Below are 23,599 nucleotides of genomic sequence, written 5' to 3' on the forward strand. Positions count from 1 at the left end.
TCCGCATCTGTGGCCTTGGTATAGGGCTCCACACCTACACCCCCACCTTCTTTCTCCTTTTCTTTTGATCTCTTTTTCTGTTATTTTTCTCTTTGACCAAGTGTTGCCCCCAAACTCCCTTCCCCGTGGGCATCAGGGTACCCCCTGCCCGTGAATCCTTTCACAGGTCTGGAAGGGGACTACACTTACTAACCCTAAGGGTGTCATACGGAAAGAGGAGCCTGGCAGGCTATAGTCCATGGGGTGGCAAAGGGTGGAACACGACTAAGCGGCTGGAACAAGGGCGCTATATTCAGATAGCGCGCGCATGTGTGGGGTAGAGGCAAATTCCCCGCACATGACAGCGGTAGCACTGCGGGAAGCAGAATCTGCCAGCAGGTGAAGTTGGGGAAGGGTCTGGACCGGTTTCGGGAGGGGTGTGGGGCTACGCAGATTTCATGGAGAACCAGCAGTCGGACAGCGGGGTGCGTTCCACTCTCTCCCAGGCGCCTCCTCCAGACCGGCGCCTGGTGCAGTTAGGATGGGACGTCGTGGCAGCCAAAGTCTCCGCGGCAACTCCTGCGGGGGTCTGCCTCCAACAAAACGGGTTTGAGAACCACCAGACGCAGATCCCAAGAAAGAAGATTGCCTGGCGGGGTCAGCACTTTTCACGACTCACGCTTAGAACTCGTAGCGGTTCGCGGAGAAAAAAGTGCGGAACATGTTTGGCCTCTTGAGGCCGCCGTAGCGAGGGGGCGGGGTCCGGAAGGGAGCAGTATGGCGGCGCTGGACAGTGACAGCGACGAGGATTTGGTCAGCTATGGGACTGGCCTGGAGCCGCTGGAAGAAGGTGCGGGCTACATTCGTCTCCAGGGCCTCTGGCAAACAGGCTGGGGGTCCAGGGTTCGGGGCCAAAACACTCAACCCTGTGCCAGACCTTTTCTGGCACTGGGGGAAAGGCTTGCGTGCTACGGGCTCTGGGAGCAGCGACCAGAAAGGCGTGCACTGTGCTTTCGGGGTGCTTATATTTCGGAGGGACGGATTAAAGGCCCGGAGGGATGGGAAATAGAAAGATGACAATAGGTTCGTGTGAGAGCCGAGTTAGGGGAGCAGCGGTGGTCAGGCGATCATCTGTGTCGTCCTTTCCTACGACAGGACGTTTGAGTTCAGATCTGAAACAGAGAAAGGAAGCAACGGTACGAAGATTTAGGTGAAGAGCATTTTAGGCAAGGCGAACAGTAAGTGCAAAGGCTCTGAAGTCGGAGCCAGTTTGGCAAATTGAGGAACAGGCCGGACTGTTGTGGGTGGAGCATACAGCACCTGGGCGAGGCTGGCAGAAGATGATCTCAGAGGAGGTGGGGGTTGAACCTTACTTGGTGTGGTCAGGGAGTTTGAATTTTAATACCAAGTGTAGAAGAGTCATGGGGGAGGGGTCACACAAAGGAGAGATGTATGTTTTTAGGTTTATTCTATCCTTGATTTTGTGAGTAGGCCGGTTGAGGGTGGGCAGGAGTGAAGCAGGGAGATTAGCAAAATTAGGGCGATGATGGTGGCGGCGGTAAGTAGTGGTGAGTTGAGAGTACTTTGAAAGCAGAGCTGACCGCGAACTTGCTGGTGGAATGTAGGGGTGAGAGCAAGATGAAGCAAGATTCTCTTCCATGTTTCTGGTCTGATCCTCTTCATGACTTGATTTGTTCAGTAAAGTTTGTATTGACTAGCCGGTAAGGACTGATGGCAGTGCTAGCCCCGTGGAGGAAGACAAAGGAAATATCGTGGGCGAGGAGTTATTTGCAGACTCCTTTTTTCCCCACCCCGACCTCATCCTATCAGCTTGTTTGTACTTCTGGGACATAGCCACTGATGACCCTCTTATTCCCTACAAACAGTTCAAATCATTATAAACTTGTGCCAGATGCTGGCCCTGTATCTATTCTCTGAGTACAAAAGACAAAGAAATGCTAGTCTCCTGAAAGCTTCTTATGTATTTAAAGACACTCCTTGCATTTCCTCCAAGACATCTCTGTACCACACTCAGTTCTCTAATAAATTCAGTTTAAAAAGTCCCCTCAACCCTAATTTGTCAAAGCTTTTATCCAAGTATGGGACCAGAGTGTGGGTAAAGTGGGGCCATCACTAGGTGCGTCCTTTATTTTAGGCTGTATTTCTTTAATACAATCTAAGATTGCATGGGGTCTCCACAGTGGCTCAGTGGTAAAGAATCTGTCAGCAGTTCAGGAGCGGCAGAAGATGTGGGTTCGATCCTTGGGTGGAGAAGATCCCCTGAAGAAGGGAATGGCTACCCCATCCAGTATTCTTGCCTGGAGAATCCCGTGGACAGAGGAACCTGGTGGGCTACAGTCCATAGGGTCACCAAGAATCGGACACGACTGAAGTGACTTAGCATGAACATACACGCACGCAAGATCACTGTAGCTGTATCGGCAAACACATCATCCCATGATTCTAAGGAGTTTATTGACAAAGATACTTGATTCAAGGAGTTTCAAATCTAGTTGAAAACAAAAGTATGTGATTCACAAGTGCAAAAGTATGTCAAGTAGAGGAGAAATAACCTACACAAGCTAACGGAAACCTGAGAAGGCACGATAGGACCCCCTGAAAACTGGTTGGAATTTAGGTATGCAGAATGAGGAAGGGTTAAACACGCATGGGTGGAGGTTATTATAGCCTGTCAGGAAGGAGTTTGGGTCATTTCTATATTTTTGCTCAACGGTTGTTTCCTTGTGAAGTGACATATTGTAAGTCATCAACTATTAGATCTAAATTTTTCTAATTCTTCCTGTTTTGATGGTGTACAAAATCTGGAATGAAGCCTAATGGTCTAGGCAGTCTTTTAAAGTAGAGTGAACTCTTTTTTCCTGGCCTAAAATGATCTTTTAACTTCTCATCACTAGAAGTTTTTGAGGACTGATTCATTGTTACCTAAGCACTTTGAAGTTAAAACACACTCTGACTACATTTTACGATATAACATACTAGACCAATAACCACTTTTACCTCCTGCTTTGAAACTTTAGTGACAGGTTAGGCAAACATTGGTAGAGGAGAGACTCTATTAAAGTTGTTGGCCCTGACAGAAAGTTTTATTGGTTAAGAGACAGTGAAGGGATTCCCTGATGGTCCAGTGATTAAAATATTTCGCCTTCCAATGCAGGGGGTGTGGGTTTGATCCCTGGTCAGAGAGCTAAGACCCCACATGACTTGGGGCCAAAAAACCAAGACATAAAACAAGCAATATTGTAACAAATTCAATAAAGACTTAAAACATGATCCACATTTTTAAAAAAAATCTTAAAAAAAGACAGTGGAGCTTAGCTCAGTGCTCTGTGATGACGTAGAGAGTTGGGATGGGGGCTTGGGAGGGAGATATATATATATATATATATACACACACACACACACACACATATATATAGCCGATTCACATTGTTGTGCAACAGAAACTAACACAACATTGTAAAGCAGTTCTATTCCAATTGAAAAAACAAACAGAACCTTCAGAAAAAAGAGAAGAGACAATGACTGATCTGTATACACAGACTCTTAGACACATAGCTGCTCTGGCCTGGAAGAAAGGGGCCTTGGGGCTTATCTTATCTTCCCTTAGATACATTCACTTGGCTGTAGAAACCTTCTCATCTCCAGCTCATCCTGCACTCAGATTAATAGGACCATTTTCTTCTTCCTCCTGCTGTGATTCTCCCGCTTAAAACTACCTTTGACTCCCAGTCACCCACAGGACATGCCTGGAGCCTGCAGCGCTGTGCTCCATGGCTGCTGCACCATCTGTCCTTCTTATGTATGTATTTATTTAGTTTTGGCTGTTCTGGGTCTTAACTGCTGTGTGCGGGCTTTCTTTAGTTGCAGCGAGCAGGGGCTACTCTTTGTTGCTGTGCAGGGGCTTCTCACTGTGGTGGCTTCTCTTGTTGCAGAGCACGGGCTCTAGAGCATGGGCTCCGTAGTTGTGTTGCCAGGGTTCAGCTGCCCCACGGCATGTGGGATATTCCTGGAGCAGGCATCAAACGCATGTCCCCTGCATTGACAGGCAGATTCTTAACCACTGGACTACCAGGGAAGCCCCCGTCTGCTCTTCTGGTTCCATATTCCATGGCTTCCTTCCAGTCAGACTGTATTACTTTCTGTAACGTCTTACCTTCCCCTGTTAGACCTTCTGTTTACTGTTTGCTGATGGAATGAATGCCTCTGGGTGACTGATGTTGTGGGCCTTGCACACACGTTGTCAGAGCAGTTCCTATACACGCAGGTCTGCTCTGCTAGACCCTGAGTGCCCTGGGAACGGGAGTGGAGTTGTGTTTAGTTTTCCACACCCAAGTCTAGAACAGACTGGCTTCCTCCGGAAAACCCTCAGTAAACTCCTGGTGGGGGACAAGTAAAGGACAGAATGGGTTGCATCCCTGACTTGAGTTGAAATCTGGTTTCAGTTTTGTGCTTATTGCTTGTGGAACTTAAGGCACTTCTTTAATCAGAGCATCCTTATCAGGGTATGATAAATGAGATAATATGTGTGGAAGGAAAGGATTAGTTATTATTAGCAGTGATAATTATCATAGGGCTCCCTAAAATGCCACTGCCCCCTGGAGTTTTCTTGTGCTGTGATTAGAGGTGGTGCCTCTCGCTCAGGAGCCCCATGGAGCCTAGTGGTTCCCACACTGCGTGGCCCCCAGCATCTGCTGCTGGGTTCTGCTTAGTTGTCGACCAATCTTATCTCCATTTTCAGCTCAGGAGTACCCGGAGAACCAAGCAAGACAGAACCTTGAGTTGGTGGGACCTGTCCTCTCTCACCTTAACCTGGTGGTTTGCAACTAGGGATGAATTTGCCCCCCCAGGGACTTTTGGCAATGTCTGGAGACATTTTTGGTTGTCATGCTTTATTGGGACAGGGGTGTTACTGGCATCTAGTGTTACAGGCTAGGGATGCTACTAACCATGCTGTGGTGTACAAGTCAGTCCCGCCTACCTAGGTATCCAGCACAGACGCACCACTCCATCTTAGCCTGGAATCCTGCCAGGTGCGCCTGCGGTAATGGAGCATGTGGGCTGCGTTTCTAAGAAATGGTGAAAATCGTGGATTGGGGGACCCAAGTTGTGATTCAGTTCTTTAGAATGAAATGAAATTTCTAACTTATACTAACCAAGCTTTGCTATGGCCAGCGACTGTGCTCAGCTCCTCACATATGGTTTTTAATCCTTAGCACCATCCTACAAGGTGGTTCAGTTATTACCCTAATTTTGTAGCCGTGGAGACTGAGGCTTAGAGAAGTCAAGAAACTTGCCTAAGGTCACAAACCTAGCAAGTAGGAGGGTAGGTTATATTCTAGAAATGACCTAAAGTCTCCATAAGCTACAAGTAAGAATTTAGGACTATGAGGGTAAACGTTTGTTTACTTTTTGTCCCATTATCCAGAAGTAGTGACTGGCTTAATTATTGCAGTAACAGGTGCCCAGGGCCTTAGAACATGTCTTACCTACGGTATGTGCTACAACTTTGTTGGTGTTCAGTCACCAAGTTGTGTCCGACTCTTTGAGATCCCATGGACTGCAACTTGCCAGGCTTCCCTCTCCCTCACCATCTCCCAGAGTTTGCCCAAGTTCATCTCCACTGAATCGGTGATGCCATCCAACTATTTCGTCCTCTGTCACCCTCTTCTCCTTGTGCCTTCAATCTTTCTTGGCATCAGGATCTTTTACAATGAGTCAGCTGTTTGCATCAGGTGGTCAAAATATTGTAGCTTCAGCTTCAGCATCAGTCCTTCCAAGGAGAATTCAAGGTTGATTTCTTTTAAGAATGACTGGTTTGCTTTCCAAGGGATCTCAAGAGTCTTCTCCAGCACCACAATTCGAAGGCATCAATTCTTCAGTGCTCTGCCTTCTTTACTGTCCAGCTCGCACATCTGTACATGTCTGCTGGAAAGACCGTAGCCTTAACTACTACCAATAGCAATAGAAGCTGGTACTTTAAAGGTATTTATTAGGGTGTCCCTCTTTTTACCAAGCACTTTACATGCATTTTCTGATCTAATTTGCATAATGACTCTGTGAAATAGATGTTGCTATTAGTGTCATCTCTATTTTACAGATGAGGAAATTGAGGCACAGAGAGGTTAAGATGACCAGAATCCCAGTGCTAGTAAAGGTGGGCTTGCTGTGACTCCACTCGGAGCACTTACTACTACGTAACTTGCTTTCTGAATTGAATGTTTGAAAATAACTTGATGGTTACTTTTTACTTTTAATAGATACAGACATTTTCATTGGAATTGATAAAATTAGGCAGTATTTTGTGCTGTAGTACCTGAAACTTTAAACATAGGGGATTTATAGGTGAGACTGAAATTTTTGTTTGTTTGGGTTTTTTTGGCTGAAACTCGTGGGCTGAGGAGCCTGGTGGGCTGCAGTCCATGCGGTCATAAAGAGTGGGACACAACTGAGAGACTAAGCACACAAACACATATGTCATGGGGGATCTCAGTTCCCTGACCGGGGATCAAACCTGTGCCCCCTGTGATGGAAGCCCAGAGTCTTAACCACTGGACAGCCAGAGAAGCCCAAAGGCTAAAATGTTTTAAATTCCTGTTTTGTTTGTGTGATATTTTGTTGGACTTCCCTGGTGGTTCAGACGGTGAAGAATCTGCCTGCAATGCAGGAGATCCAGGTTTGATCCCTGGGTTGGGAAGATCCCCTGGAGAAGGGAATGGCTACCCACTCCAGGATTCTTGCCTGGAGAATCCCATGGACAGAGGAGCCTGGTGGGCTCCCATGGGGTTGCAAAGAGTCCGACACGACTGAGCTACTAACACTCACTCACTAGTTTGTATGATTTAGCAACTCAGCCCTTTCCAGCAAAGTAGGAAAAGGAATAAATTTAAAAAACAGTAACTGTAGTCCATGGGGTTGCAAAGAGTCAGACACAACTTAGCAAATAAACAACAACAAAACTATGGAATCAAGAGAGTTCCAGAAATAAGGAAACTTAAGCTTTGGGGAAAACGGGCAATATCAGTGGAAAAATTCTGGACTCAGGGATACCATGAATTTCCAGAAGAGATGTAGAAGTGCTTCTCTCTGCCATAACCCTCTGCGCGCTCTGTGCTGCTCCAGCAGCTTGCCTGCCTGACTGTCAGCATGTTTCACCTCCATGGGTTGGAACCCTCGCCCCAGTGCAATTCAGTTTCGTAATGGAACTTAGTGGGAAAATCAGGCCATTTTTGCTAAAACTTATTTCTAATATAAATATTAAAAGAGATATCTATAATTTTCTTAGAACTGTAAAGAAAATATATATAAAATATTAAATATATTGTTTTAATTGATAAAACATATTGTTTGATAATATATATTGTTTTCTAAGCTACACACTCTATTAAAATCTAGGAAAAGCAACTTGAATTATATTTGAAACTACAAGAAGTGAACAATTGACTATGTTTAAGAAATGATCTTTGGGACTTCTCTGGCAGTCCAGTGGGTAGGACTTAGTGCTTCCACTGTGGGGGACCTGGGTTGGATCCCTGGTCCGGGAACTGAAATTCTGTGAACTGTGTGGCATAGCCAAAAAATAAATAAATAAAACAGTGATCTTTCCCCTAAATCCTCTATAACCTTCCACTGCCTTCTCTCTCATTCAAAAAAAATTTTTTTTTCTTTTTCAGGTGAGAGACCAAAGAAGCCAATTCCTCTTCAGGATCAGACCGTCAGAGATGAAAAAGGAAGGTATAAACGATTTCATGGAGCCTTTAGTGGAGGTTTCTCTGCTGGTTACTTCAACACTGTTGGCTCAAAAGAAGGTAGGATTTTCTTAATTATAGCCACTGTGTGGCTAAAGCAAATGATTGAAATATAATAAGATTTTCACTCCTCTGCTCCCCTCACCCCCACCCCCACCCCCAGCAATGCTCCCTTTAAAAAAACTTTAAAAAACATATTAGTATAGGGTTAGCTGAAAAGTTTGTTTGGGTTTTTCCGCACAGTGTAATGGAAAGGTATTGGCCAACCCAATAAGTACACTGTAGTCATTTGTGTTCTTTGGATGTTTCCAGAGTGAACTTGTGTGTTGTTTATTGATTACAACCTGAAGGTTTGACTTTAAAAAAATAAATAGATACATCCTAACCAGATAATTGGACTTCCCAGGTGGCACTACTGGTAAAGAACCCACCTGCCAATACAGGAGACCTGAGAGATGAGGGTTCGATCCCTGAGTGGGGAAGATCCCCGGGAGAAGAGCGTGGCAACCCACTCCAGCATTCTTGCCTGGAGAATCCCATGGACAGAGGAGCCTGGCGGGCTACAGTCCATGGGGTTGCAGAGAGTCAGACACGACTGGAGCGACCTAGCATAGCACAGCGCAGCCAGGAGATTAGATGATGATAGTGGCTTCTGGTTTCTACTGCATCTCGCCTCGGGCAGTGTGCTCGCGCGGTTCACTCGGGGCATCACCACCTCACATGACTCAGTGCCCGAGGAGGGCAAGGGTCACCGCTGTTTTGTGGGTGAGGGCACTGCAGGTCTTGGCCCTGGGGCCCACAGTATCACTTCTCAGTACACGTTGTCCACCTGGAGAAAAGAAAAGTCAACCAAATGTTTTTACATCATGCAACATCGTAAATTCTGTACTGTTCAATGCATATTTTTAAAGAATGTTTTAACAGAGAAACTGAAAGAAAATGACTTATGTATATCAAATATGAATTAAAATGACTGATTAACTCACCTAGCAATTATTAAGAACAAGATGAGCCAAGTCTGTCATAGATTTTTTAAAAAAATTACTCATACATAACAATGATAGTAAAATAAAGATGGAAAACAATACAAGAAAGTGGAAGGTAGAAAGCAGATAAGAAAAATAATTAGGGTAAATAAGATGGTTTAAAGTTCAATATCAAGAATGTATAAAGATCAATTCAATGAGCAAATGATCGAAGTATTTGAACAGTTTACTCCAGAAATGCTACATAGAATGTTCAGCCTTATTATTATGAAAAGCAAAATTAGATAACTAAGGCATTATTAAAGAAGCATATTTATAAAATGTTAAAAATGGCAGTAGGGCTTGTGAAGAAAGAAATATACGAGTACACTATGGTGGTTATAATTATGGCTGTATGTATATTATAATTAAAAAGTAAGACCAGCTCAAATGATTAGTCTTTACAGATAGACTGTGATATGTTAATACACTGGAATATCTCCTTACCTTTAGGAGTGACAGATTCAAGCACTGTGCAGCTACAGGGCAAAGACTGTAGGAATCCAAAATGGGGAAGCTGCTGGGCCCAGTGTATTCCCTGGGAGAGCTGACCTTCGCTCTCCTGGAGTTTCTCCCAAATTGTCCTGGAAGCCTGCTCCACCCACATACTGGGTATAGGTCTACTCCATACTCCTCAGCTCCTCAAGCCTCTGGCAGGAAGTCAGAAAGGACGTGAGAGAAAATTAAAACAGTTTTTCTTAGAGGGTTCTGGATAAATTTGACTTCCAGTGCAGTTTCTCTCTGTAGGCACGGCACAGGCTTGGTAACCATGAGTGGGGAACAGGGGTGTTAGTTATAGGACTCAGGAATTTGATGGAGTTGGGGGCCTGGTATGGATGGCCGTTGCTGACCTTAGACTGTGCTGTGCTAGGTTGCTCAGTCGTGTCTGACTCTTTGAAACACCATGGACTGTACCCTGCCAGGCTCCTCTGTCCATGGGATTCTCTAGGCAAGAATGCTGGAGTGGTTTGCCATTTCCTCCTCCAAGGGATCTTCCTAACCCAGGGATTGAGCCCAGGTCTCCCGCACTGCAGGTGGTTTCTTTACCCTCTGAGCCACCGGGGAAACCACCCTTAGACTAACCAGGTTGAATCCTTTCATGGCTGACTAATGCACCTGAGGTAGTGTTTCTTTGATACGTTAGTGTGTGCGTGTTAAGTTGCTTCAGTCCTGTCTGACTCTTTGCAACCCAGTGGACTGCCCGCCTGGTTCCTCTGTCCATGCAGTTCTCTAGGCAAGAATACCAGAGTGGGTTGCCATGCTCTCCTCCAGGGGATCTTCCCTAACATAGGGATCGTACCCGTGTCTCCTGTGGCTCCCGCATTGCAGGTGGATTCTTTACAGCTGAGCCACCAGGGAAGCCCCTTGATATATTAGTGTATTTTGCTATCCTGGTGGTCTCAGGGAGGTCCTTCCTTTTAAGGTGATCTTACATCTTTCTTCTCAGATCTAGTTAGGTTCCTTTCACTGTTTAACTTTCTTTTTTTTTTTTAATTTATTTTTTTATTGAAGGATAATTGCTTTACAGAATTTTGTTGTTTTCTGTCAAATCAACATGAATCAGCCATAGGTATACATATATCCCCTCCCTTTTGAACCTCCCTCCCGTCTCCCGCCCCATCCCACCCCTCTAGGTTGATACAGAGACTCTGTTTGAGTTTCCTGAGCCATATAGCAAATTCCCGTTGGCTATCTATTTTACATATGGTAATGTAAGTTTCCATGTTACTCTTTCCATACATCTTACCCTCTCCTCCCCTCTCCCCATGTCCATAAGTCTGTTCTCTGTGTCTGTTTCTCCACTGTTGCCCTGTAAATAAATTCTTCAGTATCATTTCTCTAGATTCCATATATCTGCATTAAAATACGATTTTTTTATCTTTCTCTTTCTGACTCACTTCACTCTGTATAATAGGTTCTAGGTTCATCCACCTCATCAGAATGGACTCAAAAGCATTCATTTTTATGGCTGAGTAATATTCCATTGTACATATGTATCACAGCTTCTTTATCCATTCATCTGTCAATGAACATCTAGGGTGCTTCCATGTTCTAGCTATTGTAAATAGTGCTGCAGTGAACAGTGGGATACATGTGTCTTTTTCAATTTTGGTTTCCTCAGGGTATATGCCTAGGAGTGGGATTGCTGGGTCATATGGTGGTTTTATTCCTCGTTTTTTAAGGAATCTCCATACCGTCTTCCATAGTGACTGTATCACTTTACATTCCCACCAGCAGTGCAAAAGCTTTCCCTTTTCTTCACACCCTCTCAAGCATTTATTGTTTGTAGACTTTTTGATGATGGCCATTCTGACTCATGTGAGGTGATATCTCATTGTAGTTTTGATTTGCATTTCTCTAATAATGTGCGATGTTGAGCATCTTTTCATGTGCTTGTCGGCCATCTGTATGTCTTCTTTGGAGTAATGTCTTTTTAGGTCTTTTTCCCACTTTTTGATTGGGTTGTTTGTTTTTCTGGCATTGAGTTGTATGAGCTGCTTGAATATTTTGGAAATTAATCCTTTGTCAGTTGTTTCATTTGCTATTATTTTCTCCCATTCTGACGATTATCTTTTCACCTTGCTTATAGTTTCCTTTGCTGTGCAAAAGCTTTTAAATTTAATCAGATCCCACTTGTTTGCTTTTGTTTTTATTTCTGTTACTCTAGGATGTGGGTCATAGAGGATCTTGCTTTGATTTATGTCATTGAGTGTTCGTTTCTGGTCTTACATTTAGGTCTTTAATCCATTTGAGTTTATCCTTGTGTATGGTGTTAGGAAGTATTCTAATTTCATTCTTTTACATGTAGCTGTCCAGTTTTCCCAGCACCATTTATTGAAAAGGCTGCCTTTGCTCCATTGTATATTCTTGCCTCCTTTGTCAAAATAAGGTACCCATAGGTCCATGGGTTTGTTTCTGGGCTTTCTGTCTTGTTCCGTTGGTCTAGATTTCTGTTTTTGTGCCAGTACCATACTGTCTTAATGACTGTAGCTTTGTAGTATAATCTGAAGTCAGGAGAGTTGATTCCTCCAGCCCCATTCTTCTTTCTCAAGACTGCTTTGGCTATTTGAGGTCTTTTGTATTACCTTATGAATTGTGAAATTTTTTGTTCTAGTTCTGTGAAAAATGCCATTGGTAATTTGATAGGGATCACATTGAATCTGTAGATTGCATTTGGTAGTATAGTCATTTTCACAATATTGATTCTTCCTACCCAGGAATATAGAATATCTCTCCATCTGTTTATGTTGTCTTTGATTTCTTTCATCAGTGTCTTATAGTTTTCTGTGTACATTTCTTTTGTCTCCTTAGGCAAGTTTATTCCTAGATATTTAATTCTTTTTGTTGCAGTGGTGAATGGGATTGATTCCTTAATTTCTCTTTCTGATTTTTCATTGTTAGTATATAGATACGCAAGTGATATCTGTGTATTGATTTTGTATACTGCAACTTTGCTAAATTCACTGATTAGGTCTAGTAATTTTCTGATTCTATCTTTAGGGTTTTCTATGTACAGTATCATGTCATCTGCAAACAGTGAGAGCTTTACTTCTTTTCCAACCTGGATTCCTTTTATTTCTTTCTTTTCTCTGATTGCTAGGATTTCCAGAACTATGTTGAATATTAGTGGTAAAGCAGACACCCTTGTCTTGTTCCTGATCTTAGGAGGAATGCTTTCAGTTTTTCACCACTGAGAATAATGTCTGCTGTAGGCTTATCATATACAGCCTTTACTGTGTTGAGATAGGTTCCTTCTATGCCCAGTTTTTGAAGGGTTTTAATCATAAATGGGTGCTGAGTTTTGCCAAAGGCTTTTTCTGCATCTACTGAGATGATCATATGGTTTTTGTCTTTCACTTTGTTAGTATGGTGTGTCACCTTGATTGATTTGTGTATATTGAAGAATCCTTGAATTCCTGGAAGAAACCCAACTTGATCATGGGGTATGAGCTTTTTGATGTGTTGCTGAATTCTGTTTGCTACACTTTTGTTGAGGATTTTTGCATCTATGTTTATCAGTGATATTGGCCTGCACTTTTCTCTTATCGTGTTGTCTTCTGGTTTTGGTATCAGGGTGACGGTGGCCTTGTAGAATGAGTTTGGAAGTGTTCCTTCCTCTGCAATCTTTTGAAAGAGTTTTAGAAGGATAGGCATTAGCTTTTCTATACATGTTTGATAGAATTCTCCTGTGAAGCCATCTGGTCCTGGGCTTTTGTTTTTTGGGAGATTTTTGATCACAGCTTCAATTTCAGTACTTGTAATTGGGTTGTTCATAATTTCTATTTCTTCCTGGTTCAGTCTTGGAAGATTGACCTCTTCTAAGAATCTGTAATTTTCTTCCAGGTTATCCATTTTATTGTCATATGGTTGTTCATAATAGTTTCTTATAATCCTTTGTATTTCTGCATTGTCTGTTGTAACCTCTCCTTTTTCATTTCTAATTTTGTTGATATGATTCTTCTTTTTTTCTTGATGAGTCTGGCTAAAGGTTCGTCAATTTTGTTTATCATCTCAAAGAATCAGCTTTTAGTTTTATTAATCTTTACTATTGTTTCTTTCATTTCTTTTAAATTTATTTTTGCTTCAATCTTTATGATTTCTTTCCTTCTACTAATTTTGGGGTTTTTTTGTTCTTCTTTTTCCAGTTGTTTTACGTGTAAAGTTAGGTTGTCTGTTTGATGTTTTTCTTGTTTCTCGAAGTAGGATTGTTTTGCTATGAACTTCCCTCTTAGAACTGCTTTTCCTGCATCCCATAGGTTTTGAGTTGTTGTGTTTTCATTGTCATTTGTTTCTAGAAATTTTTTGATTTCCCTTTTGATTTGAAGAAATCAAAGTAACCTGCTGGTTCCTTAGAAATGTGTTGTTTAATCTCCATGTGTTTGTGTTTCTTACAGTTTTTTTCTTGTAAGTGATATCTAGTCTCATAGCGTTGTGGCTGGAGAAGATGCTTGATATGATTTCAGTTTTCTTAAACTTACTGAGGTTTGATTTGTGACCCACGATGTGATGATATCTCCTGGAAAATGTTCCATATGCACTTGAGAAGAAGGTATATTCTTCTGCATTTGGATGGAATGTCCTGAAGATATCAATGAGATCCGTCTCATCTAATGTATCATTTAGGCCTTGTGTTCCTTATTAATTTTCTGTTTTGATGATCCGTCCATTGGTGTGAGTGGGGTGTTAAAGTCTCCTACTATTAGTGTGTTACTGTCAGTTTCTCCTTTTATGTCTGTTAGTGTTTGTCTTATGTACTGAGGTGCTCCTATGTTGGGTGCATAGATATTTACAATTGTTATATTTTCCTCTTGGATTGATCCCTTGATCGTTATGTAGTGTCCTTCCTTATCTCTTGTAATCTTCCTTATTTCAAGGTCTATTTTGTCTGATGTGAAGATTGCTACTCCAGCTTTCTTTTGCTTCCCATTTGCATGCAATATATTTTTCCATCCTCTCACTTTCAGTCTATATGTGTCTTGAGGTCTGAAGTGGGTTTCTTGTAGACAGCATATATATGGGTCCTGTTTTTGTATTCATTCAGCCAGTCTGTGTCTTTTGGTTGGAGCTTTTAAATCCATTTACATTGAAAGTAATTATTGATATATATGTTCCTATTGCCATTTTCTTAATTGTTTGGGGTTGATTTTGTAGATCTTTTTTCTTCTGTTGTGTTTTTTGACTATATAAGTCCATTTAACGTTTGTTGTAAAGCTGGTTTGATGGTATTGAGTTCTCTTAACTTCTGCCTGTCTGAAAAGCTTTTTATTTCTCCATCAATTTTGAATGAGATCCTTACCAGGTACAATAATCTTGGTGGTAGATTTTTCCCTTTCAGTACTTTAAATATATCCTGCCATTCCCTTTTGGCCTGCAGAGTTTCTGCTGAAAGATCAGCTGTTAAGTGTATGGGATTTCCCTTGTATGTTACTTGTTGCTTCTCCCTTGCTGGTTTTAATATTCTTTCTTTGTGTTTAGTCTTTGTTAGTTTGATTACTATGTGTCTTGGTGTGTTTCTCCTTGGGTTTATCCTGTATGGGACTCTTTGTGCTTCTTGGACTTGATTGACTATATCCTTTTCCATGTTGGGAAATTTTTCAACTGTAATCTCTTTGAAATTTTTCTCATACCCTTTCTTTTCCTCTTCTTCTTCTGGGATCCCTGTAATTCAAATGTTGGTGCATTTGATATTGTTGCAGAGGTCTCTGAGACTGTTCTCAGTTCTTTTCATTCTTTTTACTTTATTCTGTTCTTCAGAAATTATTTCCACCATTTTTTCTTCCAGCTCACCGATTGTCCTTCTGCTTCAGATATTCTGCTATTGATTCCTTCTAGAGTATTTTTTTTAGAGTATTTTTAATTTCAGTAATTGTGTTGTTTGTCTCTGCATGTTTATTCTTTAATTCTTCTAGGTTTTTGTTAATTGATTCTTGCATTTTCTCCATTTTGTTTTTCAAGGTTTTTGATCATCTTTACTGTCATTATTCTGAATCCTTTTTCAGATAGTTTGCCTATTTCCTCTTCATTTATTTGGACTTCTGTGTTTCTAGTTTGTTCCTTCATTTGTGTAGTGCTTCTCAGCCTTTTCATTATTATTTTTTTTAAACTTATTGTGTTTGAGGTCTCCTTTTCCCAGGCTTCAAGGTTGAATTCTTTCTTCCTTTTGGTTTCTGCCCTCCTAAAGTTGATCTAGTGGTGTGTGTAAGCTTGTATAGGGTGAGATTTGTGCTAAGTTTTTGTTTGTTGTTTCTCTGATGACCAAGGCTGACGGGGGTGGTATTCCTGTCTGCTGATGATTGGGTTTGTATTTTTGTTTTGTTTGTTGTTTAGATGAGGCATCCTGCACAGGATACTACTGGTGGTTGGGTGATGCTGGCTCTTGTATTCAAGTGGTTTCCTTTGTGTGAGTTCTCACTATTTGATACTTGCTAGGGTTAGTTCCCTCGTAGTCTAGGATCTTGGAATCAGTGCTCCTACTCCAAAGGCTCATGGCCTGAACTCTGTTTATCCATGCAGCTTTTCATCCACTCAACCATCAAGTGTTCTGATGATCCCACTGTGCTCTAGGCACAGAGCTCTGAGCTGAGGACTCAAAGATGAAGGGTTCTTGCACATAAGAGAGTAAGAGAGTGTATATTCTCTCTCTGATGACTCTTCTGGGAGCCTGCTTTTGAATTGCTGGCTCAGGAACCCAGGTTCCTGCCATGTTGTGGCTCCATGTTCCTCTAAGTCCTTGGAGTTCTCTCTGTTCAATCATCTCAGTTCAGTTCAGTCACTCAGTCGTGTCCAACCCACTGTTTAGCTTTCGATGTATGATTTGATTTCTCTTGGTTGCAAATTCTTCTGGGGAAAGAAGAATTTCTCACTATATCCCCTAAGTTCTGACAACAGGGCATGTGGAAATTAAAAGTTCATGTGGCTTAATTGTGTCTATGTAAGCAGTGAGCTGAGAAGTCACTGAGAATTTGTAGTTATGGGAGGTTTCAATTCCATATGTGTTATTTAGTTATTTAGTCATAAACCAAAATACCATCTATGATTATAATGTTCTAAACTCTTTTCTTTCAAGGATGGACACCCTCTTCCTTCGTGTCTTCACGACAGAACAGAGCAGACAAGTCTGTTCTTGGTCCCGAAGATTTTATGGATGAAGAGGTGGGTGTGCAGAACTATAACCACCACTTTGCCAGTGGGATGTGGGTGGGCAGTTGCTGTAGCACCATCTCTCTTCCTGGAAAGTCCAGTGTAGGATCTCCTCTTTGTAAGATTTTATCTTTTCGGTATTTGGACTTTATAGTGCCCTGTGCGTGAATGGATTCTCATTCATTGGTGTAGTGCCTGAACAGGCTGGTGCCAGTTTCTAAAGTCAAGAGTGTAAGCAGAAAGTCATATCATGGCAAATTTACTTGAAAATGCCCCAGCTGCCCCAAAAGTGCAACATCTGCTGAGCTGAGTCCATAGCCTTCCACAGCGACTCTTAAAACACAAACTGCTGCTTCAGTTCAGTTCAGTTCAGTCGCTCAGTCGTGTCCGACTCTTTGTGACCCCATGAACCGCAGCACACCAGGCCTCCCTGTCCATCACCAACTCCCAGAGTTCACCCAAACTCATGTCCATTGAGTTGGTGATGCCATACTGCTGTTTAAGGAGGAGTAAATGACTAGAGAAAGGAGTGAAAGGAAGTCCCATGCAGGCATTTGCGTGTCTCATTAAAGCGACCGTGACCGCCAGCTTCTTAGGCTAAACAGTGGGGGGTTCGAAAGTGGTCCTGCAGCCCAAAGGTTGGGCTCTGTTTTCTTATAAAATTAAACCTGTTCTTTAAAACCTATTCATGGGTTCATTTGTGATAAAGATTAAATAAAGTACTTATTTTGGCATGCTTTAGGCTGCCGGTGAAAGGCCAGGGGTGGTCCTTTTCCTGTTTGACCTGTGTAATCTACGAGGAAGCATGTCTAATGAAACAAGTCTGCGTGTCAGCAGGGTCCCAGGTTCTTAGTAATCTTCTGCACGTCAGCTTGTCCTTACACAAGCTTTCTTTGCCGTTGTGAGGTGGCTGTGGTAGTTCAAGGTGGCACGTTTGTGATGACGTTACCCAGTGGAAGGAGGACTTTCTTCTTGGAATCTTTTCTTGAGAGCAAAGAAACCATCTGGTGGTTTTCCCTCACATCTGCTCTGGTGAATTCTTTTATACCCATTCTTAAAGCAGGCCCTGGCAGGGAAAATGGGATCAGGATGCCTGGCTTAGATAAGACATGAACCACAGCCCGCCTCCTGAACCCTCCATACCCCACCAGAGACACCAGTCCTGAAGTGCACGGTGGCTCAGAGCAAGGCTGGTGCCTGGACAGCCTCAGGGCTCCGTGGGGAAAGAAGAAAGGGCCTTGGTTTTTGGACAGGCTGCCGACGGTAACTGCTTCAGTAAACACAAAAGCTCCTAACACTAAGCCTGGCACAGAGGTGCTCCTGAATACTTGCTGACTGCGACTCTAAGATTACCCCCTTCACACTTGACCTTTGAGATATTGTCCAAGAAGAACAAACAATACAGCCCTTACTTCCTGTCTTCCTAGGGTGGCACTGCCTGTAGTGGCTTCAATGAGCAGCCACTGTCAAGCAACTTTGTTGTTGGCCACTGGCCTTAACTTATCCAAAATCACTGTGAAAATCAGCTGCTCTGCTGATCCTTAACTCAGTTTCATAGTTTTAACTTTTTTTTTCAGAGAAATAAAGCCATGTGATGAATCATAATTACTTCCCAAATAATGTGAGTAATTCTCTTTTTTTTTTTTTAGGATCTTAGTGAATTTGGGATAGCACCTAAATCGATTGTTACCACAGACGATTTTGCTTCTAAAACCAAAGATCGGATACGAGAAAAGGCTCGGCAATTAGCAGCGGCTACTGCCCCTATTCCTGGAGCCACTTTGCTTGATGACCTGATAACACCAGCGAAGTAAGAAGGATTTTTTTGGTAATTAATTCATTTATGTGGCTGCATTGGGTCTTGGTTGAGGCTTCTAGGACCCTTGATCTTGGCACGCAGGCTCTTTTAGTTGCAGCTTGTGGGATCAGCTGGTAAAGAATCCACCTGCAATGCAGGAGACCTGGGTTCGATCCCTGGCTTGAGGAGATCCCCTGGAGAAGGGAAAGGCTACCCACTCCAGTATTCTGGCCTGGAGAATGCTATGGACTACATAGCCCATGGGGTCACAAAGAGTAGGACACGACTGGGTGACTTTCACACACTCACTGTGGGATCTTTGGTTGTGGCATGTGTGATCTCGTTCCCTAACCATAGAGGGAAACCAGTCCCCTGCATTGGGAGCTCAGAGTCCTAGCTGCTGGACCACCAGGGACATCCCTAGAAGAATTTAATTCTGACTTCTCTGATCTTGGCACCAGTTCCTTGCCTATGTATGATAATCTTGTTGTGCAGTTGCTCAGTCATGTCCGACCCTTTGCAACCCCATGAACTACAGCACGCCAGGCTTCCCTGTCCTTCACTATCTCCCTGAGTTTGCTCAGACTCATGTCTACTGAGTCAGTGATGCCTTCCAACCATCTCATCCTCTGTTATCCCCCTTCTCCTCTTGCCTTTAATCTTTTCCAGTGAGTTGGCTCTTTGCATCAGGTGGCCAAAGTATTGCAGCTTCAGCTTTAGCACCAGTCCTTCCAAAGAATATTCAGGATTGATTTCCCTTAGGATTGACTGGTTTGATTTCCTTGCTGACCAAGGGACTCTCAAGAGTCTTCTCCAGCGCCACAGTTCGAAAGCATCAATTTTTTGGTGTTCAGCCTTCTTTATGGTACAACACTCACATCCATACATGACTATTGGAAAAATCCATTGACTAGATGGACCTTCGTTGGCAAAGTGATGTCTCTTTTAAATACACTGTCTAGGTTGGTCATAGCTTTTCTTCCAAGGAACAAGCATCTTTTAATTTCATGGCTGTAGTCACCATCTGCATTGATTTTGGATCCCAAGAAAATGAAATCTGAGACTGTTTCCACATTTTCCCCATCTATTTGCCATGAGGTGATAGTACTGGATACCATGATCTTCGTGTTTCGAATGTTGAATTTTAAGCCAGCTTTTTCATTCTTCTCTTTCACCCTCCTCAAGAGGCTCTTTAGTTCCTTTTCACTTTCTGCCATTAAAGTGGTATCATATGCATGTCTGAGGCTGTTGATATTTCTCCTGGCAATCTTGATTCCAGCTTGTGATGTATCCAGCCTGGCATTTTGCATGATGATAATCTTAATTAAGGTTGATTTGGCTGCAAGTAGGAGAAGCCCTCTTAGCCTAGCTTGAGTACAAAAGGGGGTTTTGCTGAAAGGACCTTGTGCTGTTACTACGTGGCATACTCTAGAACTCTAGCCACTGGCTGTATTACCGGAGGCTGCAGAGCTATTAGGAGCTGGTGCGGCTTCCCTCTGACCCCCTGCCTCACAATTTTAAGGGCTCTCTCCTCATTCTACCCTCCCATTCTGCATACTTCCTTGTTCTGCTCCTGGGCATGTGGCCTGATTTGGCAGCCTCAGACCATCATGGCTTCCCAGGCCACGTGCTTGGCATCTGTGTGCCCGTCCCAAAGCCCTGGGAGAGGGGGCATCTGATGGACCTCCCCAAGTTCAGTCAGCTGTGGTGAGAACAGCAGGGCCATGCACTCCTAACAGGGATGGGAGAAGGGCGCAGGCATGACAGATATATGAGTTGCTTGTTTCCTGCTGTTCCTTGGTGTTTTAAAAAGTTCATTGTTGGCACCTTGATATCCTAGATTATCTATTGGTTTTGAATTGCTAAGAAAAATGGGTTGGAAGGAAGGACAAGGAATTGGTCCTCGAGTAAAGAGGAGACCACGCCGACAGAAACCTGGTATGTATATTGATCACTATTAATTCTGCAGCATACTTTCAAAAAATATTTACTTGGCTGTGCCAGGTCCCAGTTGCGGCATGTGGGGTCTTTGATCCTTGCTGCCTCAGTTGTGGCATGCAAACTCTTAGTTGTGCCATGCAGACTTTTTTTTTTTTTTCCAAAATTATGTATTTATTTATTTATTTGGCTGTGCTGGGTCTTAGCTACGGCACTCGGGATATTTGATCTTCATTGAAGCATGTGGGATCTTTAGTTGGGGCCTATGAACTCTTAGTCACGGTGTGTATTAGCTAATGTCATGACCAGGGATTGAACCCAGGCCCCCTGCATTGGGAGCGTGGAATCTTAGCCATTGGGCCATCAGGGAAGTCCCCTACAGCATACTTTTTGATGACTATCTGTTTTTAGAAATAAGATTGCTGGGTCAAGTGATGTGCACATATTTTAAGGTTTTTCACCCGTAATGCGAGATAACTTTCCAGCAGGATTGTACTATTTTACATTCCCACCAGCAACCTATGAAAGTTCTTGTTTCCTACCTTTACCAAAACAGTGTTGTAGCTTAACATGGTTATTTTCTGTTTATTCCTGTCCCGTGGTCTCCCCAGCCAGACTGTGAACTTGTGGAGGAAGCAGTACTTTCTTTCCGGTTCCCCGTGGTTCTGGGCAGTAGTGGTTGGTCACTGTGTGCATTGTTGCCAGAGTACAGGTGGGGAGGAGCTGGTGGAATACCCAAGTGATGGGCCTGACTCTAAAGCTGCAGCACCTCTTACAGGCTCAGCCATCTTCCTCTGAAGCGTGTCACTGAATCAGCTTTCTGTATTTCTAGTCACCCCTGGCTAATGCATTTGAAATCTCTTTGATAGATCCTGGAGTAAAAATCTATGGTTGTGCATTACCCCCTGGAGGCTCTGAAGGATCTGAGGTATTGTATAGAATGATTGACCTTCAGTTTGGCACACCAGCACCTGTTATTTTATGAATGTGAAATTTAAGGTCAGGAAATTTTAGAAATCGGTCCTATCCTATTACAGGGAAATACCCATACCCTAAAACTGTCCTCATTATGCCAGACTATGCATTCAGCAACATGCCAGCCCCATTGATGCCCCCAGTCAGATTCTTAAAATGGAATTGTTTGTCAGAAATAGGCTCACAGATATAGAAAACAAGCTTATGGTTAGCAAAGGAGATAGTGATGGGGCCAAGGGGGAGAGATAAATTGGGAGTTTGAGATTAAAATATATACACTGTGTGTGTGTGTGTGTGTGCGGGTGTGTGTGTGTGTGTGCGTGCGCTTAGTTGCTCACAATAAGGACCTACTGTATAGCACAGGGAACTGTATTCAATATCTTGAAATAGCCTATAATGCAAAAGAAATCTGAAAAAGGTATATGTTATTAAACTGAATCACTTGATTGTATACCTGGAACTAACACAACATTGTAAATCAACTGTTCTTCAATAAAAAAAAAAAAAAGGTTTCAAAGTATGGAGTTGTTTGTGTTAGTGTCACTTGTTTGGGGACTTGATTTAGTGATCTGTGATAGCGGAAGCGAAAGTATGATTACTGTTGTCTGGGGAATGAATCATGGCATTTGAAAATGGTATTTTACAGGCTTTATGCCAAGCAGTGACTCACCTGCATTCCACTTTTTAAACACTGAAAATAGGACGAAGATGATGACTACTTGCCAGAAAATGTGACCTTTGCACCCAAGGATGTCACACCTGTGGATTTCACACCCAAAGATAATGTACACGGACTGGCTTACAAGGGCCTGGATCCCCACCAAGCGCTGTTTGGAACCTCAGGAGAACATTTTAATCTTTTTAGTGGGGGACCCGAAGAGACCAGCAATCTTCTTGGAGACATTGGTGTGAATAAAGGAAGAAAACTGGGAATTTCAGGCCAGGTAAAGGTGTTTTCTGTTTTATAGGCAGGGAATCATGGACAAAGAAGAATTCTTGTCATATTGTGTTTGCCCCATAGTGCATGCATGTGAGTGCGTGCGAGGTTGCCTCAGTCGTGTCCAATCCTTTGCGACCCCATGGACTATAGCCCACCAGGCTCTTCTGTCCATGGGATTCTCTAGACAAGAATACCAGAGTGGGTTGCCATGCCCTCCCCCAGGGGACCTTCCCCACCCAGGGACTGAACCCGCATTTCTATGTCTCCTGCACTGGCAGGTGGGTTCTTTACCACTAGTGCCACCTTCGAAGCCCTTGCCCATGGTAAGCACTCATTGTTGAGTGACTAAATGAAGATCTTAAAGGGTTTGTATTTTCCTTAAGAGCTTGTCTGAAGATATTTAAACACACCCTCCTGATTTGAATATGTGATCCTGTGACCTAATGTTCTTGGTGGAATCTGCGCATTTCTAGGTATGAGAACTGTTTTCTCATACCCCTGCTGGGCTGAGCAGAAAACCACACTTAAACCTCTTTGATTTAATTAATAGTTGAATCACAGTTTGCCTCTCCAAATTCAGGTCCACGTTTTACTACCTCTCTGACTCTTTCCCAGTGCTGCAAGTCCTAAGTCAGGAACTTGGGTATAGGGTTAACATGGGAGACTTGCTTTTGACCTTTGAGGAGATGGAGAGCTTTTCCTGTTTGTCTGTTCTCTCAAATTGATTCAGAGATCTTTTTCTTTCCTATATGTGTGTGTTTTGTTTTGTTTTTATCCCATCCTTTAATCACAAAGTGATACTTGTTCTTGGCCATTTTCTACAAAGATTAGGAGTTCCTTTCTCAGCCATTTGAGTAGCAGTGGTCTTTAGATCCTGGTCACCAACCCTGGCCTCAGTAGATGAACATTCTTCCTTTCTCCTTTTGGAGGTCTCATTTCCCCCCCTGCACAGCTGCTTGGGTGTGTTCTCCACTTCTCTTCCTGCACTGGGACCCCGACCATGGCTGCTGCTGAGCCTGGAGGATAGCTGCAGCACCGGAGGCAGGACATTCCCCTCTGGTCATTGTTTTCCAAAACACCGGGATCCATGTGTTAATCTGGGGCTCCCAGGCTTCCGTCTTGGTGATCTCCAAGTGCTAATGTGGTCTGATCAGTCATATCCTTATAGTAGCTTCATCCTTCAATGCAGGCATACACTGAAAACCTGAAATTGCTCAGTGTGAAATTCTGTTTTTAAAGGCTTTTGGTGTAGGTGCCCTGGAAGAGGAAGATGACGATATCTATGCCATGGAAACTCTATCCAAGTACGATACCGTTTTGAAGGATGAGGAGCCCGGGGACGGACTGTATGGCTGGACAGCACCCAGGCAGTATAAAAGTCAGAAAGGTAATTCCGTGGGTCCACAGCTGATGGTAGGACCAAGTGTCAGGACCTCAGGAAGAAGGGATTGCACAATACTGGAGGGTCAGCCTCTGTGGAGCAGGAAGTCATTGGTCAAAGATGCCAAGTGAGAAACACAGTGGGGAGAAGACAGGC

General features: G+C 43.1%; 1 protein-coding gene across 5 annotated transcripts in view; it reads left to right on the forward strand.

Annotated features, from left to right (window-relative positions):
* The first annotated feature begins 736 nt into the window (after positions 1-736).
* Positions 737-23,599, forward strand: part of GPATCH1 (G-patch domain containing 1) — a 54,958-nt gene continuing 32,095 nt past the window's right edge. For 4 of the 5 annotated variants that reach the window (XR_009596195.1, XR_009596196.1, XR_009596194.1 and 1 more), the window contains exons 1-8: positions 737-829; positions 7,671-7,805; positions 16,338-16,423; positions 18,061-18,221; positions 20,050-20,147; positions 21,017-21,075; positions 21,824-22,066; positions 23,302-23,449. Coding sequence is in view for 2 of the 5 variants with exons in the window: in XM_027978186.2 (XP_027833987.2) it covers positions 757-829; positions 7,671-7,805; positions 16,338-16,423; positions 18,061-18,221; positions 20,050-20,147; positions 21,017-21,075; positions 21,824-22,066; positions 23,302-23,449 (1,003 nt within the window). In the remaining 3 variants the exon portion in view is untranslated. Of the gene's footprint in view, positions 830-7,670; positions 7,806-16,337; positions 16,424-18,060; positions 18,240-20,049; positions 20,148-21,016; positions 21,076-21,823; positions 22,067-23,301; positions 23,450-23,599 lie in introns of those variants that run through there. The other variant, XM_012190125.4, reaches the window with a different exon arrangement.

The sequence above is a fragment of the Ovis aries genome, chromosome 14, assembly GCF_016772045.2.
Source record: "Ovis aries strain OAR_USU_Benz2616 breed Rambouillet chromosome 14, ARS-UI_Ramb_v3.0, whole genome shotgun sequence".
NCBI lineage: Eukaryota > Metazoa > Chordata > Mammalia > Artiodactyla > Bovidae > Ovis > Ovis aries.